Source organism: Athene noctua, chromosome 6, assembly GCF_965140245.1.
Source record: "Athene noctua chromosome 6, bAthNoc1.hap1.1, whole genome shotgun sequence".
Taxonomy (NCBI): Eukaryota; Metazoa; Chordata; class Aves; order Strigiformes; family Strigidae; genus Athene; species Athene noctua.
The window spans coordinates 44,960,481-44,977,252 of NC_134042.1; the positions used below are offsets into that span (position 1 = coordinate 44,960,481).

The window sequence follows — 16,772 nt, forward strand, 5'->3', positions numbered from 1 at the left end:
AGTTTTCAAAGATGATGTTGATGTTTTCCAGAAAAGCTAATGTATCGGGAAGGAAATAAACAGATACATTACCTGAACAAATGTTAAGGGGAAGAGTAATTAGAAACACTGAGATAAATCAAAATGCAATCAGTGCAGCAATAGGTTTGCTAAGCTTAGGTTAGCTGGGATGTAGCCAAGTTTTCCTGATAACTTTCTCTGATATACCCCATTGTCTAAATAAAGGAAATGCAGTATTTCAGTAACACAAGGGGTGAAATTATTAGGAAACATGGAGAAAACAGGGCCCACAACTGGGATTGTAAAGTGACTGAGGAACTTGTGAAAAGGATGGTGAAACGGAAACCATTAAAAGGAAATCTAGCAAGGGTTACAAGTGGCAACTCTCGGTAATTTCATTGGTTTCTTAGTGAAGTAAGCAGAAATATTATAGTCACAAAATCTGCTGATGGCACACCTTTAGAACACACTGTCAGGACAAAGAATAACCAGGTGAGAATCAAGGAAAATGTGATAAAGTTTAACAATACAGAGCATCAAAGCATCCATTACAGGGCAAATTAACAAAAATGTCTACAACTACAAAGATCTTCAGCTGCAACTGAGAAAAAAAAAATTGGGTATATTTAAACCCATAGTGACTCAGAGCAATCAGTGGGTTGCACTCACAGAACAGGTTAATCCAGTTCCAGTATGAGTGCTTCCACCTTCCAGAGGAAAAGCCAAACCCCAATTACAACACGAAGATTAATTCTCTGCCTGGAGTAATACGTACAGCTCTGCCCTAAAGCGATGTATTCAAACTTAACACCGTGCAGAGAGAGGCAGCTGGAATAGTCAAGAAAATTTTCATAAAATTTCATAAATGAGGTTTCTAGACAAGATCAGTTTGCTTAAATTAAGGAAAGGAAAATAGGCTTGTTCATGCAGAGCAAGGGGGGATGGCTGTTCTGCCTAAGCACATCAAGGAGATAAACATGGGAGAAGGAAAAGAAATATTTAACCAAGGTTGGCACAGGGACAAATGCCCAGACTGCAAATTAAGTCAGATTTGCAGACAACATGAACTAAAGCAGATTTTGACCAGTTTATCGGAAGGGTGATATGATGAACCTGCCCACCAAAGCCAGTGACTCAGTGAATCTCTGTGAGTTTTATCCCTATTATATTTTTTTCTGCTTTTGTTTTTATCCTTTGAAAAGCTGAAGTGAGGCAAATACAGTCTCAAGGTGATGATGCATCTCATCTCAGCCTAAATTATACCATGGAGGTGTCTGCATCTGAGCTAGTCAGACTGGCGTGTCATTACAGCCCATGGTGAGAAATAGGTATTTCAGGGCAAGTTGATTCCTCAGACCTGTTTCAGAGATGCATCTTGGAACAGATACCATGTTAACAGATAACATATACATCCATACCCTGAACGTGCCTGTATCTTATCTCCTTGTGGATTATTCCTGGCCCCATGTTTCATCAAATGAATCGCATGTTTAGTACATTTTGAAATACAGTCCAAACATTTTATTTTAAGAAGCATGGGTAAAACTTTCATTACCTTTCCCTCACCAGAAGTTAATTATACGCAAAAAAAATTCACCCAAATGAATCACTTAGATGATTCTGCAAAGTCAATGTCTAGCTCAGCATTTGGTATTGAAGCAGTGAAAAAGGCACCAATTTTGTAAACCTCGGGCAATCTTCACTGAGCAGTTGTTACACGATGGTACACAACATAAAAGAAAATAAAGTGCCTACAAATTTTTGGAAGAACTGAAAGTGAGTCTTGCCAACACGAGGAGGTGAGACTGCAGGCACATATCCAGAAGGTACTATTCTATGCAGTGCAGGAAGAGCATCCAGGAGGACATATAGGCTATTTGAAATTTAACCAGCAAATCATTCCCAAATGAAATTTTTGTGCTTAGCTACTTAAATAGAGCTTAGTTGTAAAATCCCTGGTTAGCTCATTAATGCTTCTTTACTGGAGTTAATGTTAAAATAAATCTTTCAACACATCTCGGAAACCCTTCTTTTTAGGTAAACAGTTAACGTAATAAAGTTGCATAGTTACAAATCAATGAAAAAAATAAAAAAGCAACATTTCTGATTTATCTCCACTTAAAGAACTGAATTTAGGGTTGCATTCAATTATGTAAAGCCACATGGAAGTAAGGGGCTTTGCTTCTGCACAAGTTATCTAGATCCTGGGTCAACAGAAGCAGAACCTGTTTAATACTTACCCTGAACCATTGGTAGCAATGGGAGCAGTGACTGCACTGAGCACAAAACTGAGTCCTTACAGCAAAATGAAAGCAAATAGGTTTTCTCATGCAGTGTCTGAAAGGACCTCTAAATTTATTGCCTGAGATTTATCTTTTTTTTTCCAGAAGGATGGAGGATCTCTTCATCTTTTTCCCCCCTCTAACACAAATGTCAATAAGCTATAACATTATAAATAAACTTCTAGTGAGTTGTTTATAGCACAACTATATAACATAATACATTTCAAACAGTGAATAACTGAGGTTATAAAAAGAAAGGCAATTTCAAAATATTTCTTCTAGGTTCAAGTTAAGGGGGATGTGGTATCTTGCACTATTTATTTGTTAGTGCATCAGTGAGCCCAACCAGGGAGAAAAGAGGTTGATATTGTAAAATCTGATGATTCTCACTTAGGGAAGGTGGACGGAGGATAAAACAGTTTGGACAGTTTCTGAGCAGGATACTGAACTTAGCTGATGACTTAACACCACCAACAAACCACAAATTTCCTATGCCAATACAGGAATAAAAAGAGAACATCTAGATAGAGTAACCTGAGCTGCAATATTTCTGCAACTACACATATCCCTGACACCAAGGGGTGAACATAACATCAATCCAGTGTTGTACAAAATACTCACACCGAGTTACAAAGCTGTCTCACTAGTGAAACTTCACTAATTCTGGTATTAGCCATGCAGTTAGTTTCTCCAAGGCTGTACCTTGGCTCCATTTTGTGCAGAGCAATTGCCTGTCCCTAAGCCTGCGACTCTTTTCCTCCCTTTGGCAACTGTGTACAACAATCTCAGTAATATGGATTTGCACCACTCCCATCAGCATTATTTCAGTGAATATCTGACTGGATTATTTGATTTGCCTTGTCTCCTTTGTAAGCTTTCACCTCCTTTGCAAGAGAAGGGATCATGCAGGACTCAAAGCTTCCCTTGAAAGTACTCCACACACAATTTGCCCCAGTTGGACTCTACATCACTTAGTATGGCTCTGACTAAAGATTTGATTTAAAAGGCTTGTACCCAACATCTGCTTCCCAGTAACAGACACAACACACTAAAAAAAAAAAAAATTTTAAAAAAAAAGGGAAAAAAAACCACTGAGACATATAATTAATGTTCAGTATGCCATAATTTGCATCAGAGCAGTGCAGCACGAGGCTACCAGCTCACTTCCATCTTGTGGGTGAACCCTGCTTGTCCTCCCACCACCCCTTCCACTGACTCCAGTTCAGGCCCTTCTTTTCACACGTTGTCCCTCACATCAAGATGACACTTGTGTCTCCACAGGGAAACCTGCAGAAATATCTCAGACCATGTATAGCAATAAAAAAAGCTGGTAATTAAACAGTGGCAGAACTTGAATAAAACCTTAGCTGAATAAAAGCTAAAGAGACATGGTGCAATTCTGCAAGTGTAATAGGGGTGATAGGGGTGAATATGCCTAAGGTGAATCTGTTTATATTTGGACATCATAACCAAGTCATTGTATTATTATACTGCAGTTTTCTGCACACTACAGCAGGATGACAGTATTCTTCATATTTAATTGCCTTCCAACTGCATCACAAAGGGGAAAATGCCAGGTCCCTGGCTTAGTGCGTCTGTCATTATGTTGCTAGGAGTTTTCATCATAGTTTAACACTTGGCTGCGGCTGGGATTTAGTTCTGGGAATTATTTTCTCCATGTCAGCCACCTAGATTTAAGAAAGGTAGCTAGCCATAGACTTTATTTCAGCGACTAAGCCACATTCTTGAATCTTTAACTTGCATATGCCACTCAGTCCAGGGTCCATAAACCCTTCTTCAAAAATCTCTAGAAAAGGAAATGTTTGCAGTAAAGCATTGCAGATGTGAACACGGCTAAACTAGTTGTATCAGCTTTTATTTGTTTTCAATTTACAGACATTGCTATTTTAGTTGCTATTAATTGCAGTGATGCAAAGAAGTTTCTGCCACCATTGAAACAGATCGATAATAGTAATTAAAAGAAGATTACAATTACAAGGATTCTATGCCTTAATATGTCCTGCACAGATCACTAAATTTTAAAGGCCACTGGGTCATGTAGTCTTACATTATTAAACAACAGATAGAGAACTTCAGAGTTTTATGTCATTTAAATTTGTCTGCTTTCACTTCCAGCCATTGGCTCATGAAAACTAATTTTTGCAGAAAGGATGATCTTTTACACAACTCATTTGAAAACGATCTATTTGGCTATCTGTATGGACCATCCTAACATCTGGTCCCATTCTTCGCAATATGTCCCATGTCATTTTAGGGCCGTGTTTCTGGCAGAGATGAGATCAAGCTTCTAGGTTTTGTTTCATTACAAACTCAGAAATTCATGAATCTCAATCAAAATTTCCAGAAAATAAAAGAAAAACACACCAATATGTTTCCAAATATCAAAGGGGGCTTTTTCAGCTGTATTTAACACTTAAATTGTGGAAACATTTTCCATTTGGCCAAATGTTTGTCCATCTACCTAGTCTTGCGAATATTTGTTCTATATACTGATTTACAGAAGCTCAAAGGCAGCCCTCAGCAGCACCATATCAGCATGCCTCTACCTGAGTACGGGGACCCGAGGTCCTTCCAGCGCCAGGTACTCTCCCAGGAGCCAATCACCCACACAACATCCTGTTTTCCTGGGGATGGAGATCCATGCATTTGGTAGCATGGTTTGACTATATCTGAACAAGCAATGGGATCAGTGTCCTCAGGCACACTGTAAACCCATCTGTTGACAATTTCAGCACAGTGTGACTCTGATAATTGTGACTTGTACGGAAATTAGGGTTAACTAAGCTATAGCCACCTTTTGGTAGCCCAGACTGATAGAGGCTAGATATTTATCTCTCTTTAGTAGGCAGAACACATATAAAGGCTAAGCCTCAAGGTAACATAGCTCTCTAGCTTCAAAAGTTGGGAGTCATGATTTTAGAAATGCAAGTGATGGTGCATAAAGCAATGGGAAGAGTTGTTACATACAGCTAAGTACTCAGGGGGAAAAGACAGAATAACTTCATATAACTCCAAGACAAAAATCAAACTTACAGTCACTACATACTTCATACCTTAGTAACAACAAAAACTGATGTGATGAAAATCTTTGGATCCAAACACCATATCCCCCATTACCCCAAACCTTTTTTCTTTATTTTTTTTTAATTTAAAAGAAGAGACAGACATGTACTTTTGGATTAAATCTGAAGTGTCAGAGAACACTTACTTTAAAAAGAAAAAAATAATCAGCCTAGTTTCAGCAACTCAGCACACACCTTCCATTCTGGTTCATCCTTTGAAAATTGGCTCGATTCCTCAGTATGTTATATAGTGTCCCTTCTCACACTTCTATATATGAAAGGTTTTCTGTACAGCTTTGGTTTGCCAGAGTGTATTCCAGTGCAAGTAATGTTTCCCAATTAGAAAAGGTGCCATGCCTTTTTTCTGATTTCTAGGACTATCATCCTACCAATTTTCTTAAATAAAGTACATATCCCACTAAGAATTCCATTTTCCTCTCTCTTAGCTCATTTTTCTACAGCCTACTTTACCTTGTTTTCCTACCCTTTCAATACCACTTAGCCACTTAATTCCTCATCCGTCACATCAATTTAGATCACTCTATGCTGTGCAAGGTATCTCTCTCTCATTATCTCACCTTTCCCCCTCCTTGTCATACATCCACATCTCCCTGAGCAGACTAACAGCCTGGCTCTGTAACTCCAGGCATACAAACTTACACCTCTAATTCTACCTCAAATCATCTTAATCCCCCCCAGTTCTCAATTTGTGTGTCATAATCCTTTTCATCATATCCTCTACTGAGGCTCTACATCCACTCAACAACAAAATAACTTTGATTTGCAGTCATGTTTTCCTCAGGTGGGAATTTCACAAAACTCCAGCCTCGGACTAATGTCCATGATGAAAATGACACAGTTCTTACTCTGACCAAGACTGACTGCATTTGAAGAACTCCAACCCTCAGTAAAAAAACTCACATTTCCTTTTTTCAAACTCCTTTTTTCAATCTTTCAATTTACCTCCTTAGTTCTGACATTATTAAATGGCACTAAAGTGCATAAAGTATCTTATACAATGACTCATCAGTCTCTGCAGAAGAACCTTCAAGCACCTGTATCACATATAGCAGCCTACATCTACAACAGAGACACACAAACCTACATTTCCCTGGCCATATTCTTAATGCATGAGAAACCTGCCCATAGGGAGGAAAAAAAACCTACCTGCAATGGTGTCCCCCCTACTCACCTAGTCCCTTAACAGCTAACAAAAGTACATTTGATGTTTTATGTGGAAAAAGGAGGGATGGAGGTGGGACACACAAGGGAAATTCGGAAAGTCATCTTACACTCAGCTGACTATTAGGGCTGTTCACTATGATTTGAGTCCATCTTTTGCCACCATACCAAGAACAGAAAGAGCACCAGAAGCTGCCCCCTAAGGTCTTTACCACTGAACTCTGATCTTCTGTTAACTTCTTCTGAAATGCCACAACCACCAACTTTAACATTAAAGACAAATGACCTTATCCAACACCCAGGGCCAAGATAAGAGAGCTAAAATCTAAGAATCAAGAGCTAAAAGAACTCTTCTCTCTCCTACTTGCCTTAAAGAGGAAACACTCATCTTCTAATGAGAAATACCATTTTAATCCATCAGAATATTTCTTCCAAATTAAGCTTGTTGGTTTACTTATTCTTGACCTATGAACAGTGTTTGAGCACACTGCTGTTAGTGGACCAAAAAGTTAAATCCCAGAAAAGAAGTACCAGATAAAATAAATGTTAAAAGCCAAATGAAGATAAAGTGCATTAATAACTACAATCACTCAAAACACACCAACCAGGCTCAAAAGACTTAAATGTCACAAAGACATATCACCTTAAAAAAAAATCTCCCCTGGAAGACTGAGAAAAGGAAAAATGTAGACCCAAGGAGAAAGGGCTGACTGTTTACATACCTGCTCTCAAAATTGCTTCAAATCTTTTCAGGCACTAGGGAAAACTGGAGTTGGAGGAGTTTGAAATCAAGTACATAAACAATTATACTCCAATGTTTGCTAGAGGCTCCAGGGCCATAACACAACATTTCATGAGAAAGAAATGTCAGTATTGGCTCTCTTATTTAAAAGAGGTTGGTATTTCATTTGTTTGAATGTAAATGATAGCAGCTCTAGGATCACTGGAGCACAAGGTACCTTGTTATTACATTTTGTTTAAAGTTTGGCACTTTAAGCATGCCTCAACTATAATGCACTACGCCAGTGAATCTCCACTGTCACAAATCCTGCAGATGGTTTACTTCCCATCTAGATGTTAGAGAAAGAGGTTAAGCTCTTCTTTTAAATCTGTACTGTTTCAGCACAGAAATTTTCTGTTTGTTTTACATATTAAAGCATGAAAATCTGGAGATAACTCTGCATTTTTATAAAAATCAGGTTCCTTTTAGTCTGAAATTGGTTATCTTAAAAAGCTGTATTATATTTACAACCTTGCTAATACCACCTCCTTACACAGCCTGACTGTACAACCTGCTTCCAGACGGGCAGCCCTCATATGATCTTGAATTTAAGCTGCAAGTATTATCACTTCTGTCATATTTGCTATAAATAAAATGGAACAGTGTCAAAAGATGGTACTCAGCACAGTCAGGGATAGAATTTTAAAGGAGCTCTACAAAATCTGCACCAAAGTCTGCATTAAAAAATAAGAATGTAGATTTTTATACAGTGAGGCCATAAAACTGCAGAATTTGAGAATTTAAAGAAAAAAAAACAAACAAACAACAAAAAACCCCCCACCACTCAACAGTGTTCTAAGAAAAAAAATGTTAAAATCTTAAAAAATTAAAAGAGGTTTTATCATCTGTTTATGGCCCTAAAGATAAAGGGCTTTAGAGAAAAATTAAAACAAGTCCTAATGACATTATAGTTGCATTTTAATAATGAATTTTCTCTACAGTGACTTCTGCATGCATTATTTGTCATAGTTATTGCTTGTTTTTCTCTATTATCTTGGGCTGCAAGCTCGATTTCGTAAATGTTAATGCATTTAGCAGTTAAAAAGCTTTAATTCAATGTCCATTTAAGATATTTATGCTTTCTCTCCTCAAATAGTTTCTAAAATTCCAGCAGTATCTCAAGAACTGTTTAAAAAAAAATGGACATAAATCTCCCTCTCAATCAGACATTTAAAAAGATATCACAAGAAAATTACAGCATGGTTCAAAAAGTAATCCCAGAGCAGGATTTTAAAAATGTTCTTTCAGAGGCATTCTCTACTTTTGTATAAGTCAGAGGAAAATTTCTCACCAGCTTCAGCCAGAGAAGATACAGAGTTTTGATTATTTACGTTAAGCCATATAAGCCATATTAGTTCGCCCTGTGATGGATTAGGACTGCTTAAAAGCAGTCACTGGGTATAAGCTAAAAAGGGAGGCTGTGGCAGGGGGACATCCCAATTGGTCCAGCCCATTTTGATATGGACATGAAATAATACTTCTGGATGACAAACAAGTGATTCTAAAACCCAGATCCATTAATGTACACATCCACACATGGCACTAAATTCATGACACCTCTTCTCCAACACGGGAATGCCATGTAGGTAAAGCCCAGCAGCTTAAGGCCATCCCTGCATACTTTCACAGAGCTTCAGTTGCCTCTTATCACTGCCAAATGCCTGAGAGAATGCTCCTAAATTAATTCTAATCAAAACAATCCTTTTGAGGTGGACTACAATCACTTACCTCATCCACATTCTCAAAGGCATTGATGATGTCGTATGGTAAACAGGACAGAAGATCAATCACAAACCACGTTTTCAGGTAGTTCATCCTTATGAGTTTGGGATCAGATATAACCTCTCCACCAGGGCCAACAAAGGTCGTATGAAAGTTCAAAACAATGTCAACCAGAAAAATAACGTCCACGACACTGTCCAGCACGAGCCAGGCAATGTTGTTCTGTTTTGTCTTGAAGGAAACGTTATATGGAACCATAATTGCTGTATAGAAGGTTAGAATTAAGATGACCCAGTCCCAAGTGGTCTTAAAAGCACAATAGTGTAGTATGATGTGTGGTGGAGTCTTTGGAGCTTCTTGCTTGTACTGAGGAAGAATATCAGATCCCAGCTGAAGAACCTGTAAAAGACAAAAACCCCAAATGTTACGGTTTTCAATTTGTATGATCCAATAAGGGGTCTTACAGATTTTGGTAAGGAGCAGGACAAAGACAGGACTGTGTTCATTGGACACTGCAAGTCAACCCACAGTTTCTAAATTATCTGATTCAGTAAGAATGTGTGGAGGCAGCTGTCATTTGATGAATGGGAGCAGCATAGCATCTAAAGAAAAAGGGGGGTCTTTGCAGATGGATGGAAAACCATGCCAATAGCAAGGGCAGAAAGGCTTCATAAACAGGTTGTGGGTACTGCCACATCAGCTTATTCTCTGCAGTTATGAACATGAGTATTCACTCGTATTTGGAAGTGTTACAAGACTAATCCTTCGTGCCTGACCTCTTTTTTAAACCACTGTTGAGCCAGAGAAGTACCCTATCAAAGGTAAACCAGACTTCAGCCTTGCTGGCCAACCTCCTTCTAAAATGAAGCATTGCATGCACAATTTCTGCCCTAACACACTGGCAATATCATGCTTCCTTCTAATTTTCTTCAGAAAGACATTGCTCTTACAAGCTCAATATCACTAGTGGGTTCTCTTTTATTTCTTGTAATTACTTTTCTTTTTTGCATATGACTATAATCTCCTGCACACGCACTTTTGTAAAATGTATAACTGGAAACACTGCAAAGGAACCAAGCCAAATTCACTTAAGACATTCCTCCCAGCTAATCTAATTACCTCTTATCTCAGTCCAACACAAGAAACAAAAAGCACAAATGAATGCATAACGTGGCAATATACTGCGCTGACAACTGGAAGATTCATGTGTGTTTTGGAACTAAAAACACCTTTTACATTTGGGGATCTCAAGTCTGTATCGGATAAAATAAATAATTCCAGCAACTTTAAAACTCATTTTAGCCCTACACCTGTCTCATATTAGAGCTGATGCACTGTATTTGCAGGGACAGTTAGACTGCAAATTGTAGTCCTATATGTGTAAAACTGATCAAGTGCAGGATGCTTCCTCAATGAAGAGGAGTAAATGGCTCTGAATAAACAGCACAACCAAGAATACGAACTCAAGTACCACAGATACGGATTCTCCATTAGTTCTTTGCAATCTTATTTTTAAGATGAGAAAGCTGTGACTGAGTACAAACAGTAAAAGTCTGGCTCTGCTGAAAATCTGTCCTTCAGAAATCACCAAGGGACAACAACAGCAGTCTCTCTCACTCTGTGTTGGAGGATGTGGCTTCCCAACATCTCTAATAAGGCCCAATGTCAGGCTGCAACCTGATGGGATGCAAACCTGCTTCTGCCTACCTGTAGAGGAAGTCAGTCAAACTGATATGATGAAAAACTAACTACTGTTACATTAGTCAGCCATTTCTTTTCTACAGAGCCAGCTGAGTCTCACAAGTTTATCCTGTGGCCAGAAAACCACTAGACCTACTACACAGGCAGCAATGAGTGTGCAGCAGAGACCTCCAAGAAGCCATGGCTGCTCCCTTGGCCAACAGCCTCGCATCACACCAGCTTTGGTGTCACAGTCATGTGTTGAGCTACAGCTGAACAGCAACACACATCGACCAGTGTGGTCCCAGTGGCACTCATCAGACACCCTCACAGATGCCAAACCCCTGGTGAGACCCATAAAAATATCAGCCTCCAGGTGTCCTTTCCCCCGTGACCAGGACAAGACTCACTAAGAGCACTCCTATAACCACCAAATGGGCAAGGTTCAGCTGGCCACCGCAGCAAGCTGAACTCAGTGGTGGATCCATGGGTCCTTCCCTGGAATAATCAATACAATCAATTTTTCACACCAGCCTTTGTGCAAATCCATCCTTCTCCCAATACCAAAATTGTTCCCTGCATTTAACACACCATTTTGGCTTTGACTCACTCCATTTATCTCTTTGGACTCATCTATGGTCAACACATGATAAATCAGGACTGGGACTTCTTTCCTTGGTTTCTCCAGACCTGTTTGTTCCCTGTCTCGTTCACTGGGGCAGGAGTAGGAAACAGCCTCACTATAGCTGGAATAATAAGCTGCTTAGGGCTCAAACTGAATACGATGAACATATGCTTGACAGTTCCCTATGCCTCTGGTGGTGGAGTGCTTAGGAGCTCCCCTGATATTGTAAAAGCATAATTATTATTCTTAACATAATATCATGCTGAGTTTGACATGGTGAGTGGGTGGCAAGTGGCTGTGGAGACCACTGAACTATAATGATTATTTCTTTCATGCTGCATGAATTTTTAATTTTAAAACACTAAAGAATACACAATATCTTGTTAGCTGCATTCATAACAGACTCTGAATTATTCTTGTATACAACTAATGAAAATGGCTGATTAACTGTTAAGCCTGATAAAGCTGGGCAGTGTGTTCTGCAAGGGATGAGCTGTGATGACAACGCTCTTCCTCAGACATGGAAAATGGGAAATGGGGCCTGTACAGTGACAGTATACCTCCACTCAGTCTGCACTCCTCATAGCATTTTGCCTACAAAGCACTTTGCAGCTCTAAACGCCTTCTAAGAGGGGAGATTGCACATTCTCCAAGCAAGCTACTCCTGAGTGCAACCTCCTCCCACCTTTTCCTGAGTACAACCTTCTCCCTCACCTGAGCTTCTCCTACTGTTTGATCTAAATCTTCCTTGCTGTGACTTAATGACGTTATTTTTTCTCTAGCTATAGTGGTCCTGGTGAACAATTTTGTCCCTCATTCTACGCAACTGCTTTAGAATTAATTGAATATTGTTACCATACCTTCTCCAGTCTCCCCTTCTCTAGACTAAGTCAATAATGTATATAACTGGATTCACAGAACACTGAAATATCATGAATAATAAAATCAAGACATGAGAGTAACTCAGCAGTCATTCAAGATATTGGTATGGGACAATTCAAGGGAAAACATCACACTGCTAACACCTGAAAACTGTGGGGTTCCATTCTGATTTTAATTTGAGTTTTTATTATCAAAGTCCACTAAAACCAGAAAGGGAATGAAAAAAAAAATTAAAGCTGCTACCAGTTCTTAGCATTGAACCCAGGACAAGCTGTCTGGAACAAGGTGGCTAGGGCTGTCATTTTCAGTTGCCCATATATTTTGACCATATATTTTTGACCCGTATATTTTTCATTACCAATGTACATGAAGATGAAAGCAGTACCTCTGTTTCATCAGTTAACCTGAAGGCATTCACTTGTTGCACCATCTGCACTGTTAAGGAGATGTTTGCAACCTGCCAAAGAGTTCATTTCATCAGTTCTGAAGAAAAAAATGATGAGCAAAATACTGCAGGAATGACTTTTTGCAAGAAAGTTGAGATTAAGGTATCTATGTAGTCAGTGTGCCTGTACAACCCCAGGGACCCAGACAGGGATACTTCCAAAGAGGTTTCTCAAACAATTCCATTGCCCTGGGAGAATAAGCGACCATCCACAGGGCTCAAGGACATCAAATTTGGTTCCAAGTTATGGACAGAAAAAGGGTTCAGGAGAAGGTTTTATTTAACTTGAATGTTGAGTGGGTGAAAATTGGGGGAAATGTCACATCTGAGAAAGGAAACAAAATCTCTATGTGAGACAACATGTAGAGGAGCTCACTGTGCACCCGAAGTTAAGCAACAACCAGCAAACTGAGAATTACATGCACAGAAATAGGGCCATGTAAGTAAAAGTGACCTATGGAGACTGCTTTCATGACTGAAAGAGCATGACCTGTCCCAGAAACACGGACTTGGCACACAGAGCTGTTTTAGGATAAGCAGAGGAGAGGTTGAAAAACATCAGAGATGGGAAATATTTTTCTCTAAAAATATTATTGATTAATGGAAATTAGGTATGTTGGTTTGGTTTTTTTTTTTTCCCCCATCTCTTCCTGCCTTACAAAGGGAGCAGGCTGGTGTCTGTCCCACTTACTTCGGCTAACCGGGAGTGTTTGTGCACCACCTCAGCCTTGTTCATGGGTGTTAGCTGCTGCAGTACGCTCCGGCTGTTCGTCAGGGCCCGTGTCAACCGAGCAAACTTCGTCCAACCTGCAGGAAAGAAGGAAATCGTGTCACAAGGACTCAGCTCTCATTCATCACTAGTAAATCTTTGTGTTCACTGATATTAAGTCTTAGACTTGAATAGTTTCTCTAAATTGCTGCACAGAACAGCTTCAGGCTCCAGGCTTAAAGACCTTGCAAAAGAGGAAAAATACCACTGCTTCAAGGCAACCACGAGCAAATCCAAGTAAAATCAAAATGCTCTGGCTTATTCTTTCTTCTGCCTTTTGGAGACATTGTGTTAGAGGGATCACGTTGTGCTTTCAGCCTTCTGGGGAGTTACACTGCTGCTGAAATCTAATTCTGAGCCACTGAAGTTAATGCAAAGGCTTCCCGAGTCTGCAAATCCTGCTGAAGTAAAATCCTCCCCAGCTACAGAAAGGCTCCTGCTGATTCAGAGCCACTGGAGCAGCCCCAAAAGTCTGATCCTTAAGTTTTTACTGTTTCTCGCCCCAACTAGCCTTCAGGGACAAAACTAAAACTTAAAAAAAAAAAAAATCAGTAAAATTCAGGCTGCATCAACAGCAATGCTTCAGATTAAAAGAAAAAAAAAATCATTAAGACTTTAAAGACAGATAAAGTACTAGATTTTAAATGGCATTTAGAAATACATGTAGCTATTAAACTAATGATAAACAGCTGCCTTAATGGTAGCTTGAGACCCACACACTGGGCCACCCCTGGGGAATTTTCTCTTCAGAAAGGAGCAATCAGAGTTTGTTACTGACAGCTGCACTGGCCAGGGAACGTGTCACCAAGTCATTCCTGCTGGAAAAATGCCCAAACATGACAGCTGGTGGGGATACACCAATGGATAAGGTAAATTGGCAGTAGCAAAGAAAATGCCGGGGGTTTAAGCACTGTAGCACCTCAGTGTTCAGTTTTCCTGCTTAAAATCCACATACGTGAAGGAAGGAAATGCCTTCCCAAGAGCACTGAAGGAGATGCTCAACATTCAGTTTAGCCTGGTACAACCTCATATTTTACTACACAGGTGTGTATAAAATATCAAACAAGTTATGGACAGAAAAAGGGTTCAGGAGAAGGTTTTATTTAACTTGAATGCTGAGTGGGTGAAAATTGGGGGAAATGTCACATCTGAGAAAGGAAACAAAATCTCTATGTTAGCTAGGTTTATTTTTAAATGCCTATTGTCTGATAGGAGTCAAGGACTTAGAAAGTTAAGGGAAGCCCTGGGATACATAAAATGAAGAACAGAGAACAGACAAGACAATAAAACTTCAAAAACAAACAAACAAAAAAGTAGTTTGGCTTTGCAATTTACCACATATATATGTCATTCATGCAAATGTAAATCCATTGTTCATCATTTAGCAATCAGAACAGATCTAAATATCATGATACATCACCAGCACATCACAAACCATTTGTGTCTAGCTATTTATATATGACCTCAAAAATGCACTAGGAAAAGGTAAAAAATAGAAGTATTTTATTAAGTTTCAAAATCTAAACTTTAAGTGTGAACTTTGGATATGCTTCATGCTTCTTGAGCTTACAGGGTTATTCAATTAGGAACACGCACTTTGTATTAAACAAGGTCAAGAGAGACTATAGTGATCCGAGTATGAACTATTAATTTCTAGAAAAAATTCTTGTGGTTTTCTTTTTCCTAATTGTCTATAAAACTGTGGCAAGGAGACAGCTTTAAAAGAAAAGTCAGAACTGTTCTTTATCTTTCTTAGCCAGTGATTTCAAAGACCAAGTGAGCATGGTAACAGCATCGTGACAGCTCTGCCCTGACATTTCTCGTAATTGCTGGAGGCCACAGTGCATCCAGCTGATTGCTTCTGGCACGCTGCAACCACGCTGCAAGAACCAGAGAAAAAGAGCATCTCTCTTCCCGTGGAAAGACATGTCCCTGTGGTCCACGGGGACAAATTCAGGCCCGTCCCCAAGCTTTAGTTTGTCACCCTGCCCCACAGAGTTGATAAGAGTGATGGAAATGTGCTCAGCAAAGCCAAAACCACCACAGCCAAACTGTTGGACTCAGTCCCGAACACCCTCATTTGTCACATCTCAGCTTTGTAACCTAGTCCAACTCTGACGGGAACCTCATGAAGTTCAACAACGAGAAGTGCAAAGTCCTGTACCTAAGGAGCTACAACCCCATGCGCCAGTATATGCTGGGGGCCACCCAGTTGGAAAGCAGCTTGGCAAAAAAGGACCTGGAGTTCCTGGTAGACCAGGTTGAACATGAGCCAGAAATGTGCCCTTGCTGCAAAAAAAAAGTGAATGGTATCCTTGGCTGCGTTAGACAAAGTATTGCCAGCAGGTCAAAGGAGGTGATCCTACTCATCTACTCAGCACTGGTGAGGCCAGTACCTAGAGTGTTGTGTACTGTGTGCTGGGCTCCCCAGTACAAGAGAGACATGGACATATTGAATATAGTACAACAAAGGGCCATGAAGATGATTAAGGGACTGGATCATCTCTTCTTTGAGGAAAGGCTGAGATAGCTGCCATTGTCCAGCCTGAAGGAGAGAAAGCTTGGGAGGAGGGGGCAGATCTTACTAATACCTGAAGGGAGGGTGCAAAGAGGACAGAGTCACACTCTTTTCAGTGGTGCCCAGAGACATGGCTGGAGGCAATGGGCACAAAATGAAACACAAGAGGTTCCATCAGAACATCAAGAAACACTGTTTTACTGTGAGGATGACTGAGCACTAGCACAGGTCGCCCACAGATGTTATGGAGTCTCCATCCTTGGAGACATTCAAATGCTGTATGGACATGGTCCTGGGCAACTAGTGATAGGCAGCTCTGCTTGAGCAGGGGGCTTGGACAAGATGACCTCCAGAAGTCCCTTCCAACCTCAAGTGTTCTGTGATTCTGTGACCTTTCTGATGGCTAATGATTCAAGATTTACTTTATTTTCTGAGGTTTAGGGCATTGATCTGTACAGTAATTTGATGAGGATTTGGAAAAGAGTCAGGGGTTGGTTTCATGTGCTCTCTAGAATTCCTTTTCCATGGTGCTTCACAGGCTGAGAGATCCCACTCACAAAATATGGATTTTAAAAATGCCTCTCCTCTTAGAAAAGCAAAACTGGTACGAATTCCCTTGTCATCATCCCAGGTAAGAAAAACATCTTTTCTGCATTAACAACAAATGCAGAAAGCCTGGGGAAGATGTACCACAGGAAGCTGGAGAAGACAGACACCTACCAAACAACAGTGAACCTTTTGCTGTAAAAATAAAAAGAAAGGAAGAACTATGACTTTTTCAAATACTCCTTTCCACCTTGGTG

At 39.9% G+C, this 16,772-nt stretch overlaps 1 protein-coding gene across 1 annotated transcript in view; it reads right to left on the bottom strand.

Annotated features, from left to right (window-relative positions):
- The window catches only part of KCNH5 (potassium voltage-gated channel subfamily H member 5), a 161,842-nt gene that overhangs the window by 108,802 nt on the left and 36,268 nt on the right, over window positions 1–16,772 (bottom strand). Inside the window, exons 5-6 of the mRNA XM_074909325.1 lie at window positions 13,374–13,489; window positions 9,057–9,449 (exon numbers count right to left, since the gene is read on the bottom strand). Coding sequence (XP_074765426.1) covers window positions 9,057–9,449; window positions 13,374–13,489 — 509 coding nt within the window. The remainder of the gene's footprint in view (window positions 1–9,056; window positions 9,450–13,373; window positions 13,490–16,772) is intronic.